Source organism: Thunnus thynnus, chromosome 17 (genome assembly GCF_963924715.1).
Source record: "Thunnus thynnus chromosome 17, fThuThy2.1, whole genome shotgun sequence".
Classification (NCBI taxonomy): Eukaryota; Metazoa; Chordata; class Actinopteri; order Scombriformes; family Scombridae; genus Thunnus; species Thunnus thynnus.
The window spans coordinates 22,384,324-22,404,089 of record NC_089533.1 but is presented as its reverse complement, the minus strand read 5'-3'; the positions used below and the strand labels follow the sequence as shown (position 1 = coordinate 22,404,089).

Here is a 19,766-nt window from a genome sequence, read left to right as displayed (position 1 = left end):
GTGTTCATTCATTTTTTTTGGTTTCAGTGCTTATATTTGAACATCCAATAATTCACATTCACAACCAGCATAATTCACATCCACAATCATACTTTTACTACTGATAGAAAATAAATGGCAACCATTGTCATGTGTTGTTTTATTATAAAACACAAAAATTCAGACAGTAAAACACACCAAGGGGAAAAGACAAAAAAAATTGTAACATAATTATAATAATAGCAATAACTCCAGCCTGCTGTTGGCTGAGTAAGCATTGCTCTCATCTTTGCGCACTTTTACCAGTCAGGAAAGCTAAATCTAAACTGAGCATTTTCAGGACTTACAAGATCGCTAACCGAGAGTTTGGGTTGACCTGGAAGACAAGACTTGTGGAAATTTCTAATAGAATAATTGTGTTTGCTTACATTTTAAACACGGCAAAGAAATGACAGCGTGTACCAAATAAAGAGTGATCCTACAATATCATGCTAATTGTTTAAATGCATGTTTCTTCAGTAATACATAATTTCATATTCAAAATTCATCCTCTGACAGTTCCTGACCCCAGGCTGCTTTCACCGATATAAAAACAATAATAATGACATAACTGAAAAACTGCTCACTCCCCCATCCTGCCAAAGCATTTATATTAACGTTACATAACCATTAAATAAGATAATCTTAGCACAAAAACAGGAATGACTTGCCATATCATGTTTAAGTCAACAATTACAAATAAAAAGCGAACTGGACAAAGATTTCACAAAGATATCACTCCTCCATCATTCCAAATATGATGAAACATAATAAAATAGTTTTTTTTTTTTTTTACATAACATCAAGGCCATTTTGCTTGAGAGATTTACATCATATATGGACAACACTTCAAAGAAATACCATTCCTCACTTCCATCACTGTGTTCAGAGCAATTTCACTTATATACACCTAAAAGTGACACCGCACCCAAAATCTTGTGGAGTATCAGACACCCATCACCTTCAGGCTCAAAAGGTGGCTTAAATGGATGGACAAGAGAGAGGTTGATTACTCTGCCTGAACTTTTATGGACGATTTGATGACTTTTTCCTACTTTTTTTTTTTTACTTGTCACTGAATTCAAACTGACCACATTCGCTGTTCTTCAGCAGTTACTTTTTAAAACTACCTTGCCAGACTATAAGCAAGTGAGCGTTTAAAAATCTTTTTGGTGAAGTGTCACTTTGAGGACGAGGCAGCTGAAATTGCTCTCCTGAATAGAGCATCAGGCCGACAGATCCAGACTGACAGGAAACCATCACCAGCCAACTTTGACGTGTTACAGTGCTTTCTTTGATGTGTGTCTCCTCTCTAGCAGTAGGTAAGGACTTGCTGTTTAATCTACTTAAGACATCTGTTTATCTGGCTATATACAATCTATATACAATCACATTGTGAGTTTGTATCCAATTCATTTAACATGTAATATGTATATATGTGTCTGTGTGTCAGTGTGTGTGAGTGTGTGTGAGTGTGTGTGGGTAGGAGTTTTGTAAAACTCGGCCCATGACTGACTGCTTTCTTCTAATATAGATATTACCCCTAATCAATCATTTTTCCCTGTTTTTTGTCTAAAAGGAGCATGTCAGCAGTAGCTGTCTCCAACAGCAAGTCAAATTCCAACATGTGCTCCTGCATTCTAAAGTCTAAACAAATTATATCAGAATGATGCTGCACTTCAAATGGTCACTTAATTCAAATTCAGGATGACTGACGTGGTGCTTAAGTATCCTATTTTGCTCCACTGAACAATGCTGGCATTGTACAGTGTATGAGGTAGATAAGAAGAGACACTACTCAGCACTGAACGGTTAAAAGCGAGCCAGTCTATCTGTCTGCATCCCACACCACAGCCGTGCTGAACAGAGCATGGCTGTCTAATCTTGAATACTCTGAAGCCCTTAATTGAAGCTCGCAAGTTCAATGAGACATTGCTGTAGCTCTCACTTTGCCGTGTGCCAATAATGATTGTACAGCTTGGTATCCTACAGCTAATCAATGCACTTCTGCATTGTGTTAATTTAAACAGCTATTAGATAATGGTCCCTTTTCCCTTGGGGGCCTATTTAACCTGATTTTCTTTGTTGTGTAGTATTGTTAAATATGAGGCAGTAAGCCAGCATGGTACCATTAATGACCAGAAGGTGGTGTGATTGTGCTGCAACAATGCCGCTAAGCATCAAGAGGAGCAAATGTGTTGAGAGTTTGGGCCGCAGTGTAGATACAGGGCTGACAGTTAGATGTAGCTGTGACAGTAAAAATCAGCTTTCTATGTGTGACGAATGTGCGGCAGTGAGAAGAAAAGTCCCTATATTCATGGCCCTTCATCAGTATGTAAATGGTTGACAATTATAGAATTACATGTTGTGGGTGAACGATCACACAATTCACTGTTTAAGTGCATTGTCAGTAGCCCTAATCTGTGTGTGTTTGTTTTAGCAGTGTGTGTGTGTTCAGGAGGCGGCGATGGTCGTCCCCCCGCTGAGGCGCAGCAGGATCTGTTGACAGTCCTGGAGGGATCGACGGTCTCCCACACGCTCAAGGGTGCGCTTGGCCTCGGCCAGCAGGCGGGCACGGTGCCCGGGTGGGGTTAGCAGGGGCATGGGCAGGTGGCGGCAGGCCAGCAGGATGGCATGAGCCCTCTCCCTCTCGCCCAGGATGCACTCACCTTCTAACAACAGCGAGGGGGAGGAGGAAGAGAAGAGATTGCAGATTAATGTCCATTGCCTTCTGTTATTTGTGTGTTTACAAGCTGTGTGAATACAGGGTCAAGAAAGATATTGAGTAGCTGATCCTGAGCCAGCAGTTAAGGTGAACTTTCACTACTCCAATTTCAGTAAGGATGACAATACTGTGGTTTGTACATTAATCAGTGTGGAGTCTTCCTTACCGGCTGTGTAGGAGTTGTGTGTCCTGCGTCGGAGGTTGTGCTCCAGCAGCTGGTGTGTCCTGGTGGGACTGGCTCCAGCCATCAGCCTCACTGTGGTCTCATGGAGAAACACCTACAGGAGAAAAAAAAAAAAATAAAACACACACATCAGAGCCACAGTGATTGTCATCATCAAGTATAATCATATTTACAAGTCAGCATAAATTCCTCACATCATTTCACCTCACATTAAACAAGGCACAACAGAACCCGATAAAATCATGCAGCTCATGTGGTTGCTGCACATGTCAAAATGTAACAAATTCTCATCGACCACAGTTAAAGCAGTACTTGTTAGACCTCTGGCTATATTAAAACACCCCACCAATAAATCCTACAGGTGTGATTAATGATAATGTCTAACTGTGGTGAGATTTCTGCAGCTGGTGAGAGTCTGAGAACTTTTCAAGGCTGATACACTACATATGGTATAATCCTGAACAAGATGAACAGACAATGACTAATATCTAATGACTAATTAATTTTGAATCATCACTTTGGGCTTTGGCATTTGTCCATATGTTTAAGATCAAGATTAAAGGTTAAATGGTTTATTAATTGACTACAACACATACACTATTACTATTACATACTCTACTGATTAATCTTGTCAAGTTGCCAGTCACAGGAAATACAGTACGGTCAAGGTCAGGATGATGAGTCACTGGCAGTTATCTACAGTGTCCTGGTTCTTGGGTTGTGCTGATCTGTACATAAAGTGTCTGGTGCCAACAGAATGTAGGATAAAATGAAACATTGTGCCAATTTGTCAGTGTATTGCTACAGAAAAGGATTTTCCACCTATGCTGCTCTTTAAAATCTTTCTGACACTTCAGGAAAACACTGAGAACGTAGATTTCAATGTTATCTCGTCCTAGACCAGCTTCTAGCAGTTGTTGACACTTTGTACAATATTTAAAACATACTGTACAAAGTTCTCAACTCCAGTGACTGTAACCTTTTGCAGGTTCCTTAACTCCTATGACTAGATCTTGTCATGGATGTACCTTGTGTTGCGCCTGTCTGTAGCACTGTGTGAGCTTTCTGAGCGCACTGAGGTCCCTCTGGAAACCAGCCAACTGAGATCCCGGGGCCGGGCCAGGTTCTCCATTACTGCTGCCTCCCCGCTGCCATAAACTGGTCCTCAAGGTCAGCAGAAGGTCACAGACCAGGAGCTCCACCCCCTTGGAAGAGAAAGAAATATTAATTACTTTAAAAAGTAAAAAAATATTTAATAATTGCTTCTATGGTTGATTTATATGTTTAAGAGATGCATTTGAGACCTAAACTATGACTTATATCATCCATTACAACAAGTGCACCTTGTCCAACATGCTTTCCAAAAACCTAAAAGCTAAAACTACCAAGACTACATGATATTCATTGCTGTCTAATGTGATGTGGTGGGGTGTGTAGCGGGTGCGTGCAGATTGGGGAGGCCTCTGTACTGCACTGCAGACACATTGCACTCGGCTTCAGGATCATGCAATGCAACTACAATGCACCACAGCCACCTCCTGCCACCCACACTGCGCACACACACACAGCCCCGTGTCAGCCCGCCCAGACCCCGAATGAGTATGCTTTGTTTGTGTGTGTGTGTGTGTATGAAACAAACAGTATAAGGCAAGATTTTTATGCATGTGCAACACACTCAAACAGGATTAAGTAACAAATACTCTAACCACGAACCCAGAGCAGCTCATAAGGAGATAGTAGAGCCAGTATTTGGATTGCTGTAGAGGGATTCTTTGTTCTCTACCTTGTTCAGCCAGTTCCCAGACTGAGCGAGTGGCACCGAGATGCTGGAGCGCAGGTAGCTGCTGGCTCTGTCGCAGTGGGACAGGCAGGCTACAGCCCCTTCTCCCTTCAGAGGCGACAGACTCATCTGAACTGCCTTACAAAGCAGCAGCACAGCCTTGGGCAGAGAGTGGCTGAAACAGAGAGAAAGAACAGTTAATATGGGTTTTTAAACAGGGATTTATGTGTAATCACCTTTACTCATCCTTCAGTTTAATTTGTCTTAAAGGTTTGGAATCTAAAGAGGTTAAAGGTAGCTTACAGGTTAAAAATAGAACAGATTATCTTTAACTGGCCTGATTTGACGGATTTTTATCTCCACTATGTTTATGTTGTGGTGTGAGATCTTGTGTTTTGCCACATTTAGACAAACAGTGCTGTAACACGCTTTACTTCGCTTACTCAAGAGTGTGGAAAGCCCTCGGCATTCGCTCTGCTTCTGCCAACAGTGACTTCACTGCGACATCATCGCCCTGCAGCCAATGCACAGCAGCCTTTAGGACCAAAGCCCACCAACGACTCACTGGATCTCCCACTGACAGGCAGAAAGTAGTAAAGTGAGAAAAGAAATTAAAAAACAACAATAAAAGACAAAGTAGCTCCAGCCTAAGAGCCTGGGGGCAGTTTTTGGATTTGGCATCTTATTATGGGATGGTTAAACCCCCTGCTTCTTTGTCTCTATTCTGTATCTCTTGCAGCTTTCCTGCTGTATCAGTAGTTGTATGTGTGCAGCACAGCTCAGTGTGAGAACAAACATTGATTAATTAACACTGCCTGGGCAGATCATCAATCTCTTCATATCCATTGCAAGTCATTTATTACCACAAATCAATGACTTGAAGTGTTATCTGTGATAATCCAATAAAAAATTAATCCCAAAGCTAAATTGACTGTCAGCGTACTGCTGGAGCAAAGAAAATCCATTCACACTGACAGCAGTAACTCAGAAAGCTATCTGGTTAATCTTCAGTGAAGAAATTCCAGTTTAAATCTCTTCCCTGCATTAACATCAGATATGATTCATGCTGTCATGTGATCAGGCAGGGTTGTTTCTCTTCATGCCATTCATACCTGGAGTAGTGGTGTGATTGAGAGGAGTTGAAAAGGGAGGAGGAGGTAAAGGAGAGTCCTCTGTACAGCTGTTCAACAACTGGAGAAACTCCAGAGCACTGGAAAACTCCCTGAAAGATAGAAAGAGGGAAGAAGTTTACAGATCCAGATTAAATCATTAATTCACACCAATAAGCCAGAGCTCCCTGGTACTTCAGCACTGCTATGACTCCTGCCTTACCCAGAGTCGGTCTTGCGTTTGTCTGCTTCAGAGTCGTTCTGAGGCTGGATGAGGGTGTGGACGGCTCTCTCCAACAGCTTCCTGCAGAAACAGCGGTGCAGCTGGGCAATAGGGTCAGCTGGAGGAAGATCAAGAGGAAAACAGAGAGGAATAATTAAATGTCACGATTATAGGTTGTCATTTTCAGTGGTTGCTAAGCTCTTACGTTATATGAGTCAGCCTGAGGGCAGACTCGAGGTAAAAGTAGACGGATATGTGAATACATGGAACACAAAGAGAGACTTTTCGTTGAGACAGTGATGGACAATGACAGATCACGCTCAGCCCTGAAGTGTTTTCATTTAGTTTTGTCTGTGTCTATTTGTTAAATTAAATGAACTGAAACCAAGCTAGTCGAGCTCGCTGGGTTAAGTAAGGCCTGCATTAAAATGTGGAGCCTGTGTATTTCCAAGTGTGCTAAAACTGAAAAACTAGACATACCAAAAAAAAAGAATTATGATATGAGATTATCTGACAAGAAACCACCTAAAACCTTTTAGACTGGTGAGTTAAAATTAGAAAAAAAAGGAGGAAAGACAGAACATTTTTTATGACATACCTGGATCTCTCTGAGAAGTGTACACTCCGTCGCTGCTCTCTGACTTCACCGACCAATCGCAGCTCAGGAAGAACTGCCTGCCCAGTGGGGTGAAAAGCCAGCGCAGGCAGTCAGGGATCGGCTTGGTCTCAGATTGGTTGGCAACACGCTCTGCACAACTCAACAGGTAACCCTGGGAGACGGAGATGAGGAGAGATGACTCATCAAAAGTAAATCACATATCGTTAAAATAAAGTCATTATCTCGTCTGTCTGTTTGTGGTTATGAGATAAACTGGATCAATATTGAAACATAGGGTGAGGACGTACAGGCAGACAGGAGAGGTGGTGGCCCAGCACAGTGCGCAGGGCTATTGCTGCAGTGACATAGATCTGGGCGAGCTGAGCGGGGGCCATCTTGCCTTGGGCGCTCTCGCTGAGGTTGACAGCGCTCAGAGAGAGAGACAAAGCCCACAGGCTGCTACGCTGAGGCAGCTTTCCTAAAAGGACAGACAAAGAACACAAACTGTATCACTTATGTAATCCTCATGACGTGTCAAAGTGAAACAAAGGTATAAGACTGATTTGTTGTCATAATATAACATGGATGTGACTCTGGAGGTCACATATTCAACCAAACCAAGCAGCCTGTGTACAGCATGAGTCCACTTTTTCCTCAACACTTACCTGTGAGTTGCAGTTGGCTCAGCCGGTGGTAAACCAGCGCTGCGTCCTTCGCACTAGTCCTAGCCTCCTCCCCCTCGTGTTTTCCTCTGACCTGATGAACCAGCCAGCCCAGAGGAGTTGGACGATGCAAGCAGTAGCGAATCAGATTCCAGGACAGCGAGCAGACCAGATCCAGACTGGTTGAGGGAAGAGCTCTAGTCAAAATGGACAGGCAGGTCTCTAAACTTGCCATTGCTGCTGTGTAATCTCCCTGCAGGAGAAAGGAAACAGGAGAAATTGCAAGCTGTTCAGTATTCAGTAAAGACTGACAGGAAAGATGACGGTGTATGTGATGAAGGTCATCACTTAGATCTGAACTCGATTTGAAAAATCGCTAAAAATAAACCAATGCAGGGAACAGGCAGGCGAAACTGAGACATCAATATGGTGAGAATCAAAGCAAACTGGGTGAAGGGCTTTTCAGTAGGTGAGAAAACATCCGCTCTAATTTTTCCCTATATTTGGAAATGCTACCTCACTCACAAGTTCCCTTCACACAAGAAAATACATATAAATACCTAATTTGTTCTTCTTCTTAGATACTTTTTAGTCTTTAGAAAAGCCATTCGAAGTGAACTTCTGTGACAGACAACCTCCCAAACCCTTGTAGTTTAAGACTAGCTCACTCCTTCTCATCCCTGGGCTGATCTGTACTCACCCTGTTGAGATGCAGGTCTGCTTGTTTGCGGTGCCTCCAGAAGGAAACAGATTTTGGGGAGTGAAGGGGTGTGACAGGCTCCCACAGGTAGAGCACCCTTACGCAACCCCACACGGCTCCCACCCCGCTCAGCACCCACACCATCACCCATGGCAACAGGCACCGCATCCAGGATGCTGGAGGATGAAACAAAGTTAAACATGAGGTGTGGTCACAATGCATTTTACAATGTTTCACAACCAGTGATCCTTATGTGTCAAAAATTCAATCAGGACAAACTCTTGATTGCTTACCAAAGTCCTGTGTGTGACTTGGGAACCAGACAAGCGTTCTAGATGGCCCATGGCCCGGTGATAGACTCGGGCTCCCTGAGGCCTCAGAGCCCAGCAGAGATGGCAGTGGGTTTAGGGACAGGCAGAAGAAGGTCAGGGCGCAGAGAAGCAGACGAGAACGATCCATCACTCCAACCGAGGAGGGTGAATTTGGCTCACTCTTGACCTGAGAGCGTGTAAGAGAGACAGACAACAGGTATACAAAGATGAATAATTACGCTCACTATGTCGATAGAATAATTCACAATTAAAATTGCAATTACAATTGCATTGTAAACCTTGTATACAGCATGCTTTGGCATTACTGTACTTTCCGGTGGTTTCCGGTTAAGCTAATTCTAATTTTCATTTGAGAGACAAAGAGAGACAAACATCTAGTGGAATAATGAGAGAAAATGCAGATGTGCTGGTTTGATAGAGTACTATTATTAACAAACTAGTAAATCTGCATCTTTTTAAACCTTCCTCTCTTGTAACATTACAAATAAATAAGCTCAGAATTTTCTAAATTTAGATGTAGATCATTTTTTATCTAACAAGGAACAAGCAGCATCTACCCTTGGTGGCAAAATGTTTATCAGCAGCTTCACAATGAAAGCCTTCTAGTGTTTACTGGTGTGCAGCTTTTACTGTGAAGCAAGAGGATTACGAGTAAGAAGCAGTAAGGCTCCTATCAATTAAATTACTACTTCTAATGTAACAATAGGAACTTAGGTGTCAAAGAAAACTTCAAGCAATGGCTCTTACGACAATGTACAAGAAACACATTGAAGCTAAGAAATAATTAGCCTTTTAAAACTGCCACTTTCCTTCCTGCCGAGCCAGTGCACAACATGCATCCTGTCTTTGTGTGTTACCTGATCGTGATCCATTAAGGGGCTGCCTGGCTCAGAGTCCACACAGTAAGGAGAGAACTGAGGGGAACCAGAACCAGAGTCAGAGGCTGGAGGTGACATCATCACTATTTCTTGTTTGAGCTCCACATCATCAGACAGTGTTACTGGCTCTGGGATGGAGAGAGAGATTCATTAACATCTCAGTTTGCTACAAATAATGCTCTGCATGTAGCATTCAGTAATGTAATACACGTACTATTCTTCTGGTTTGCCATCTTAAGGGCCAAGTTCTCCTGTCGTAGTTTGTGGTTGACCTGTTGCAAGTACTTGATGTAGTCAATGGCCTTCCTCAGCACTCCTGATTTATGCATCTGGGGGGAAACACAAGATGATGATCACGTGAGGTCACTAGTAACTAGACATTAAACTAGTCTTGACACGTTAATAGTTAACCATTACCAAAAAAAACCAAACAAACCCCGGTTTTACATTCTCCCAATGTTAAAAAAATAAAAAATAAAAAAATAATCACTGACCTTCGCATCATTGCCCATGACCAGGTCTCTGAGCTCAATGATCTTGTCGTTGATGGAGGACCGATACCTCTTCTCAATGATGTTGTGGGTCGTCCTCCTTTCACCCTCCTTCACCACCCCTCCTTGGCCTATTCCTCCTCCCATCATCTGGCCCTGGTCGATGCTTGATCTGGCTCCGTTTGTGCTGTGGGAGGAGCCTGGCTGTAGCTGCTTGATTGGCAGCTTGTCCCCTCCACCCATCACAACAGGGACGGTGGTCAGGATGTTGCTGCTCATCAGTGTCTGGGGACAGGAACCGGTAGCAATACATTAGATTGCAGAGGGACTGCAGAGGTTGCCATGGTTTGAACCAAAATATAACCATTATTAACATCCAAAAATCTTTTGATGAATATTGATGGCTGTTTACCGGGACTTGCAGAGCTGTGTTCTGGATGGGCGTGGTCAAGGTGGTGATCCCTGTAGGGCTCTGCATGGTAGACAGCACCTGTGTGCCATCTGGTTTGAGAGTTGTCAGCACCAGCGAATCTGTCTTCAGAATCTGAGGCTGCTGGACCAGAAGCTGATTGAAAGACACCCAAAGTAAACCTGAGGCTTTAATATTTGCTTACAAGCTGTTTGAAACATCAGTTTGTTGAAATATTAGTCTTTATTACTAGATATCACCTTACCATGAGACCAACTCTCATTTTGTTTTTTTTGGTTTTCTGACCACAGCAAAAACTGAAATTGTTGATCTAACCTTACTAACAAAATGTGGTTACTCACAGGTACTTGTTGCACCTGCTGTTGCACAGTGTGGACTGTGGTGGGTGCTGTGGAGAGAGTCTGGATGGTCTGACCAGCTGGGGTCAGAACACGCTGGTGCTGTATGGTCAGTGGTTGGAGCTGTGGTGATGTCATGATGCTCTGCATCTGTGGTTGGAGGACTGGGAATGGGAGACAAAATGACAGATGATTCACCAGTCAAATATAAAATACAATTATGAGTCAAAATACTGGAGAAACTGAAACTTTTGACCTGATGCTGGTGCTAAATGAAAAGTCGGGGAAATCACCAAAATTATTAAAAGTTATTCTAAAAGGGGCGTGAATGGTCAACCAAATTTTATGGCAATCCATCCCATAGCTGTTGAGATATTTCAGTCTGAACCAAAGTCCAGCTGATTGACAGACTAACATTGCCATCTGTAGAGCCATGCCGCTATTGCTATTGTTGCAACAAAACACCCTCCTAATCTTCTCTTTTGTCACCTTGGAAACCAGGAGCAGGGCTCTGATGGCAGATGACAGGGTTCTGGATGAAACGTGACTGTCCACCGTTGGATGCAATCATCACAGTCTGGGCTGCCTGGGTCTGGATGGGCATGGGTGTCTGGCTGTGGGTTTGAACCAGGGTGTGGACTGGGAAGCTCTGGGTCTGCATGGTGATCCCCTGGGTGTGCATCTGCATTTAAGTGAAAAAAAGAGTTTCATCTCAACATGCATTTTTCCCTCCGAGATGATTCAAGTTTGATGTAACATAAGACAGCTTTTCCGTCTGCTTTTGATGTACTGTTACAGGAAAAAAGGTATTTCACTCAAGACAATAAACTATGCCGGTCAGGCTGACTACAGTTCTGCTGAGATGTGCGTTGGTGTTTCTAAGGATGCTGAGCTTGATATTATATTTTACACTCTGTCAGTACTTGGAAGTTATTGTCCTGTCAGCAGCTTTTTTTGTATAGATGGCACAATAACAGAAAATGAATCCACATTGTCCTCGCCAGACAAAGAAATTACAGCTGGAGAGGAATGCACCCAAAACTATTCACTACTCCATCACTGCAGCAGTCTTACACCCTTCTCAGACTCACATAGTGGACATGCTACATGACAGTAAACGATGCTAATGTATCCTCGTAGAAACAGTGGTATAACAAGTGTTATTACTCATGTCAAACACCGGAAAATGAAAATGGTGTCAAATATTTGATACCTGGATGGTGGGCTGGGCCGTCGGCTGTGGCTGAGGCTGGATGGGTTGGACCACCTGAGGCCGTGGCTGGAGGAGTGGTGGACTGCGGGTCACCTGCTGCTGCCCTGAGGACACAGTGGTAGGGGAGGGGGTCTGGGCTGGAGTGAGCGGAGGGGTGAGGGGTACGGACTGGGGTGACATGGTCTGGAAGGCAGCGGGGGTTGATGTCTGGGGAGTTTGGGGGGTTTGAGGGTTTTGAATGGCAGGTCGCGGGGTGGTGCCACTCTGTAGAGAGCCTGCTGAGGTCATCTGGTCCTCAAACAAGTCTGGGAAGTCCCCCACCTGGTTGCTGACGAACTGCAGCATCTCTGAGGAGATGAAGAAACAGAGTCGACATTACAACAAGTCTGGATTTAACTGAGAAATCGAAATAATCTATTAATATAGCATAATAAGCTCTATTGTTGATTACAACAATATGAAACATGAAAATAGATTTAATACAGACTAATAAGTACATCTTAACTAGAGCTGCAACAATTAGTGGATTAATTGATTAATCAATCTATTTTGATAATCAAATCCATAATCAAAGTCATTTTTCAAGCAAAATGCCAAAGATTTGATGGTTCAGCTTCTTAAATGTGAAAAGTTGCTGCTTTTCTTGGTCTTGTATGATAGTAAATTGATCATTTTGGGGCTGTGGACTGTTAATTAAACAAAATAACACATTTAATGACATCACCCTGTGCAAAATTGGTAATTAAAACAATTGTTAGTTGAAGCTCTAATCTCAATATTTTAAATGGTAATACATCAAGAGAGGTCATTTTAATAATAAAGATTATTATTATCATCTATTATCTCTTTTGGATTCACAATATCACTCTGCAAGACAGTAACGTCACTAAGAGTAAACTGTGAAAGAATCATGTGGTGGCACATGTAGATCAGCATATTGTGACATAATCTAAATCCCATGACAATGACAATTACTGGATTGCCTTTAAACCCAGGCCTTGGCTAACACCCAGTATTACCGTAAAACTGGTAATAATCTAGGTATTGCTTTCCCACGTGTCCTTGACTGAGAACTCTCCAACGGAGACTAAACGCAAGATCGTAAAGTTGGCCTTCTGTAGATCTGACTATGGTGTGTGAATTCCGTTTACTGCTGCCAGATAAGCTTGGAGATTTTCATGGGCTGGCCTTGAAATGGCAGAAACGACTACTGTTCTGATCATAAATCAGAGAACAGATTGTGTATGAAGCAAAAGGCCTTCAAACAGATAGCCTTGAAAAAGTATTCAGTAATCCTACCGATGGCCCAGCAAGACAATGGGAGCAGGGGTGAAAGAGTACTTGGAATGATAGATATTTTAGACGCTGTAGTTTGTGGAGCTGTTGAATTGTATTCTGTTATATGGAGAGGTGTAACTAATATTTATTCATAAAATATAATATTCAAACCTTACTATGTGGTTATTTGATATATAGTTTCTGTGAATTGAATTTTTCAAAAAACAACAAACAAACAAAAACAAATCACAACATCATGATATATATCACTATCACACATGCATACACTATGCCCACCCTATTAGTTATTAACACCTCTTGTTTAATTAATTTCTTGACAGCTATGAGAAGAAACCAGTTGGCTAAAGAACACAAGCCTGTTGTCCATTACTGTGGAAAACACCATTCATGTACTTCATGACCCTGCAGGACTTCGGAACTACCAGACTTTTGACAACTGCCATAATTGATCTTTATCATTAATTGAGTTCAGCTATCTGGGTCACTGAAGTGTCAATGAACAGAGCCTGCAGCCTTGAACTTAGTCTTACTGTACGACGGAGCAAGACCAGACAATCCACCAGACCACACTCATCCGCTATTTCAGAGTGATGTGAAATCACTAAGCACACCCTAACTGATGATATCATTCATTATATTCTGAATGGGAAAACTGATCGCAGATGAACGTCAGTGCTGAGAGCCAGAGACACTGGATAACATGCAGACCAGGAGGTCTAAACAGCCTGATATCATTATGATCAAGTTACAGTACAAACAATGAGCTTGTTCTGCTTTACATGCAACTGCAATTCATCATATCAATCAATCATAATGACTGCCTGCATTCATCATTTTGTCATCTCATTCATTGTAAAAGCCTTCAGCTGCAAGGAGTGCCACTCTGCAATATAGTATAATAATAACTTCTCTATACAACTCCAATCACAGTGCAGTGACACACACTTTCAGAAAGCCAAGGATTATTATTATTATTTATTTATTAATTTTTTATCTCTTTATTTCTTATCTTTACTTAATAGGGACTACAAATATCAAGTAATGTAATTCTTATGTAACTGTAAATGTAAAATACTTAACACTTCCTTGTTTAATGAACTGGCTCTTACAATTTAGTTCCGGTATGTTTATATTGCAGGTTAGAGCTGCAATATATATTGCACTTTTATTGTCACAGTGATATAAAATGTCGCAATTAACACAAAACAAAAGGGCAAGAGTACCAGAATGGATGTATGATGCTAGAAAGTTGAAGACAGTAGAGAAATAAAGCTTCTTTGTCACAAACATTACAACACCACAAGTTCTTCCCTTTGTCAGCGAAAGCAGCCGACTTCCTGTCACCTCTGACTGTCGTCACTCATTGCATTTCAAGATTGTGTATAAAGTAATAAAAGGCACTGTCATTGACACATCTCTCTGTTTACTCACAATTTCACAACTTTAAAAAGTAATTTGATCAAGCGCCACAAAAAGCGACCTGGCTAACCACAGATGGTGGTTTTGACTATTGAATGTGAGATCTGTTAACCCTGTAGGGTGTATAGAGTTCAAGAGTACTGCAGTTACCACAACAGTGACGTTTCTTTCTATATTCTGATGTAACCTGTATTCATAATGGCAAAAACTTAGACAATAAGGTTGAAAATATGCAACAGCCTTGAAACCATGCAAAGTGTAAGACAGTTTCAAGGGAACATAAATTGACCTTTCTGCTCAGGCGCATTTACCAGCCTGTCGCATCACACATACACGCACACATTATGTAGAAAGACACACTAAACCATGCACTTCTACACCTCCGTGGGGGGGCAGACTGTTCATGACAGACGGGACAAAGCGGCTCTGAGCCCCCAGAGCTTCAGACAATCTGACACAAAGGGTAAATCCATCAAAGGGGGGACAGTTTCCTAGGCTGCTTAGAGCAAAGAAAATAGGTTACATAACCGGAGCTGCAGTTGCTACGGGAATCATTGGGAGAGGAGGAATGTTCTAGATGAATATAGGGTCAAGTGTATGAGCCCTTACAGGGGCCTCTGAGACCTTACACTCAATGAAATGCACGTGGCTCGTCTGAAGAACAAAGGTTAATTATCTCTCAGGATCTACAGTAGCTGCTGCATGACAAATGAGACCTATCACTATCTTAAGATTTGGTACAGACTATGATGGTTTTAAATACATTGAATTGAAAGGCAAAACCCCAAATTCTGCATCACGTTGTTAGGGAGATAGTGCCCACAGTGTCTGTAACCAAGGTCATTTTTTCTCCAGTTGGCTGCTCTGCCTGAAGAGAAAACTGTACTCAATTAGAGTTGTATGCAAAAGTTTGGCCACCCCTTGATTTTTAATTGTAAAGATGTAAATACAGCATTTCTAGGATAAGGACACAAACAATATTTTCTGCAAACATAACGCATAATTACTTTTTATGACATACATTGAAAATAAATAAATAAATAAAAACATCATTGTGGCAATCGCACAAGTTTGGGCACCATAAGAGTTCTTATGTCTCAGATTCTTTTCAGAAGGTGCCACACCTTAATCAGCCCGTTAGGCCTGAGGCATGTGAACAACTGTCATTAGGAAATGTCAGCTGGTGCAGGTATCAAAGCTTTACAAATCCTCTGACTCTTCAAACCATGTGTGAACAATAAGCAACCATGAGTTCCTCTAAGCAGCTGTTTAAGGCTCTGAAAATGAAAGTAACTGATGACCACAATGTAGGACAAGGCTACAAGAAGACAACAAAGCATTGTCAGCTCGCAGTTTCCGCACTGTGAAATGTAATTAAGAAATGCAGTTTAGGGCAACTGTGGAGGTCATGATGATATCTGGAAGACCAAGAAAACACTTGGAAAGAACTGCTTGTATGCTGGTCAGAAAGGCAAATCAAAACCCCCATTTGACTGCAAAAAACCTGCAGGAAGATTTAGCAGACTCAGGAGTGATGGTGTACCGTTCCTCTGTGCAGTGATGATGCACAAACAAGACCGTCATGGATGAGTCAGTATAAGGAAGTCCAACATCAGAAGTACGCAACAGAACATCTACAGAATCCTGATACGTTTTTGAAGCAAGTGCTGTGGACCAATGAAGTTAAAATAGAACTCTTATATCGATAATCAGCAAAGGTATGTTTGGAGAAGGAGCAGCATTTCATGAAAAGAACACCTTGCCAACTGTTAAGCATGGGGGTGGATCTATCATGCTTTGGGGTTGTGTTGTAGCCAGTGGCACAGGAAACATTGCACAGGTGGAGGGAAGAATGGATTCCACTAAATACCAGCAAATTTTAGAAGCAAACATCACACTGGCTGTAAAAAAAGCTGAAGCTAAAAAGAGGATAGCTTCTACAACAGGGTAATGATCCTAAACATACCTCGAAATCCACCATGGACTACCTCAAGAGACACAAGCTGCAGGTTTTGGAATGGCCCTCACTGTCCCCTGACTTAAACATAACTGAAAATCTGTGGGTAGATCTTAAAAGGGCTGTGCATGCAAGAAGGCCCAAGAACATTGCAGAACTAGAAGCCTTTTGCAAGGAAGAAATTCACAAATACAAGAATTGTATTTGTAAGTCTAAGAAACTTTCTTAGGAAATTGAATCAATTTAGAGTAGACCATCGTATCCTCCAGATGTTCTATAAATCTGTTTTGCAGAGTGTTCTATCCTTTGGCCTCGTCTGCACCTTTGGAAACATGCGGGCTCAAAATCACGCCACATTGCAGTGCAAGATCAAAACAGCGAGTAGGGTTATTGGGGTTGATCAGGTCCCTGCAGCACAGCTGTATAATGACCTTATTTTAAAAAAAGCTGATCAGATCCTCAATGATCCTACCTATCCTCTCTACCTAAAATTCAGAGGGAGTAGTAGCTGAAACAGCAGAATCCTGCAGCAGTAAATTACAACAACATGGTACAGCAAATCATTTGTGCCAACGGCAATCAGATTACTAAATGAAAGATATAAGTGCAACTATATTATTAGGTTGTTGTATTTGGACTGTGTATACTGCAATGGAACTGTATTTTGATTGTAGGTATTTTGGATTGTATAGGCCTATGTCGTATACTTATATTGTATATTTGGACTGAATATTGGTTATGATATACTTTTATAGTGCATGCATTTATTTTGTATACTGTATGCTAGACTGGGTATTGATTACAGGCAATTGGGCTATGAACTTAATTTATTATTTATTTAGATTGTATAATGGGGACTGAATAAAGATGTTTTTCATATTGCTAGCATTTTTTTTTTCTTTTTTAGGATATTGTGTTGTTGGGTGTGTGCGTATGCATGTGTGTGTCTGTTAGTTTATGTACATTGCACTTCTGTGTTTTAATTGAGACGTGTATGACTATATGAATTTCTCCTAGTGGGATCATAATGTTTACCTTGAGTTTGACCTTGAAAGACTTTTAGCTGGCTACAAAAAGCATTTACAAGCTGTGATATCTGCCAGAGGGAGTGTTACTAAGTACTGACTATGTTGGGTGCCCAAACTTTTGCAAATGCAAATGTTTTTATTTTTGTTCAATTTATGACATAAAAAGTAACTATGCATTATTGTTTGCTGAAAATATTGTGTTTTTTCCATATCCTAGAGAGACTGTGTTTACATTTTTTTCAATTAAAAAAAAAAATCACCAAAATATGTTATTTGTGAAGGGGTGGCCAAACTTTTGCATACAACTGGGCAGTCTTTGCAGCAGCTTGCCTGTAAATTCATTAGTCAACTGTCAGTTGTCATTTCTCTCTCACACACACAATCTGTACATTCCTCTCTTTTGACACAATGATTAAGTGGGATTATATGGCTGTGCCCTGGGGGTGGGCTGTCTGCTCATTCTGTCCAAGGGCCCCCTTTGAAAGGAGAATTAACACATGATACCAAATGCAGGTAGAGTTTCACTAATGTTTCATAAGCTTGTGTGCAGTATTGTCAATGTTGACCATGTATCTTTGTTACATATGCTTGTGAAGTACAAATATCCACTATCCACCACAGCCAGTGGATAGACATCTGTCCCAAAACCCAATTTTTATCCTATATTGTCTGACACCACACACTCACACACACACGCACATGCACACAAACACGCAGCTGCCCATCAGTCCGGTCTGGTGACTTAGCATTCAGTAAAATTCCACCCTAATGGAAATCTGGTGACTCTGCGCTGGCCAGCGTTATACCAGAAGCCCAGTCCTTTCACTGTGTGCCAAGGGGTGAAACTTGTTTTGATAGGAGGCAGATGGGATCAGGAATGCTGTATGTTCATGGAGCGCCTGCCTGCAGAGTACTGATCTTTACTGAGATGTTGTACCACAAAGTTTGCTCAACAGTCTGCAAAAAAAAAATCAGCTTGGGAAGATGCTGAATAAAGTAGGTTTTGATCATTACATTTTACAAAAAAAACTTGACATGAAAAAGTTGTAAATCTGTACTTCAACTGGTCTAAATAGTTGTTTGTATAAAAGGTTCATCTTATGACTTAGAGCAATTACACAGTCAAGTTTGAGCAAGTTACACTCTTGTTTTTCTCTTCACTGCCCACATGCACAGCTTCCTGATGAATGACACCTGCATCATGGAAAATAACACTCTGCATACAGACTGACTCTTTATGGAAACACACAACATTGAAACGGTTACATAGAGCATAATAAAAATGTAATCCTAAACTTGCATCCCAGTGTACAGATGATGGATGGATTTAAAGCGCTGTGTGACATGGCAGCTCTCAAAAGTCAGCATTTACAAAGGAAGTGATGCGCATGTTTGCAATGTGCACATTTTCTGTGTGTAAACTAAATTTAACTGACTGATCACACAACATGTAGTTAAAAAAACTGGAAATACAAGTGCTATGACATATGAAGCCCCTTTTCTCCCATCAGCTGTTTGGTGAAAACTAAACTTGTGTCTTGTGCACAGTCGCATAAATGATAGAGAGAGACCTGCTCAGCCGGATGAGCATCTCACAGAGCAGTCAGACTGAGCGGAAACACTCACTTGAGAAACAACAACACTTCACACTGTTAGCAGCGACACTACTACTCACCGTCGATGTCTCCCAAGGTAAATTCGTCTCCTAATTCCGCTAAAGTCGGGTCCATGTTCTCCATGGTGGAGATGTATTCTCCGCCGTCCATCCTGTCTGTCAGCAGCTCGCCTCCCCGGCTGTCACCGGAGGCTCGCAGGGAGAAAGGGGCGTTCAGCGACGCCTACAACACTCTTACCTGATCGGGAAGATTATTGTTTTCCGGAACAATCGTAAAATAACACCAGAGCCTCAACAGAGGCGGACTTCTACACCGAAAAACTCATTCACACCGATTTATGCTTAAGTCGACGCCATCTTGTTTTACGCTCATTACGTCATTCACAAACAGACTCTGTGGGAGAAAGCGCTCTCTGATTGGCCCAAACCTAGGTGTTGTTGTCATGAGACCAGTCATCATCGCCCAATGAGGAGACCGTATTTGCCGTGGTCTGATAGTACGTCAACCATCAGAAGCTTCTGTGTCATTTGAATAAACCGCGCCCCCTACCTTCTTGAAAAGAATGGACCCCATGAGACAAATACAGCACCTCAGGAATAAATAAATATCGTAGACATGTTAAGTCAAATGATCTGCATCCTCCTGCTCCGTTTGTTAAGTCTGACGCAATTTACGTTGTTGACTATTAATGTAATGTGAATTATTTTCTTAATCCATGATAGCGTGACATTTCTTTCTTTTTAGAAATTATTTGTTGTTTAGATGT

The 19,766-nt window shown here is 41.7% G+C and overlaps 1 protein-coding gene across 1 annotated transcript; it reads right to left on the bottom strand.

Moving 5' to 3' along the window:
* Positions 1–124: 124 nt before the first annotated feature.
* srebf2 (sterol regulatory element binding transcription factor 2) lies at positions 125–19,382 on the bottom strand. Its single transcript, XM_067615873.1, has 20 exons — positions 19,060–19,382; positions 11,682–12,028; positions 10,958–11,150; positions 10,472–10,632; positions 10,113–10,265; positions 9,704–9,985; positions 9,424–9,538; positions 9,189–9,337; positions 8,293–8,497; positions 8,000–8,175; positions 7,303–7,552; positions 6,946–7,115; positions 6,638–6,809; positions 6,040–6,157; positions 5,820–5,929; positions 5,151–5,283; positions 4,711–4,882; positions 3,956–4,132; positions 2,910–3,021; positions 125–2,690 (listed from the first exon to the last, which is right to left on the bottom strand). Exons 1-20 carry the CDS (start codon positions 19,148–19,150, stop codon positions 2,473–2,475), a joined length of 3,504 nt encoding a protein of 1,167 aa, XP_067471974.1. The 5' UTR covers positions 19,151–19,382; the 3' UTR covers positions 125–2,472.
* Between the last annotated feature and the right edge of the window lie 384 nt (positions 19,383–19,766).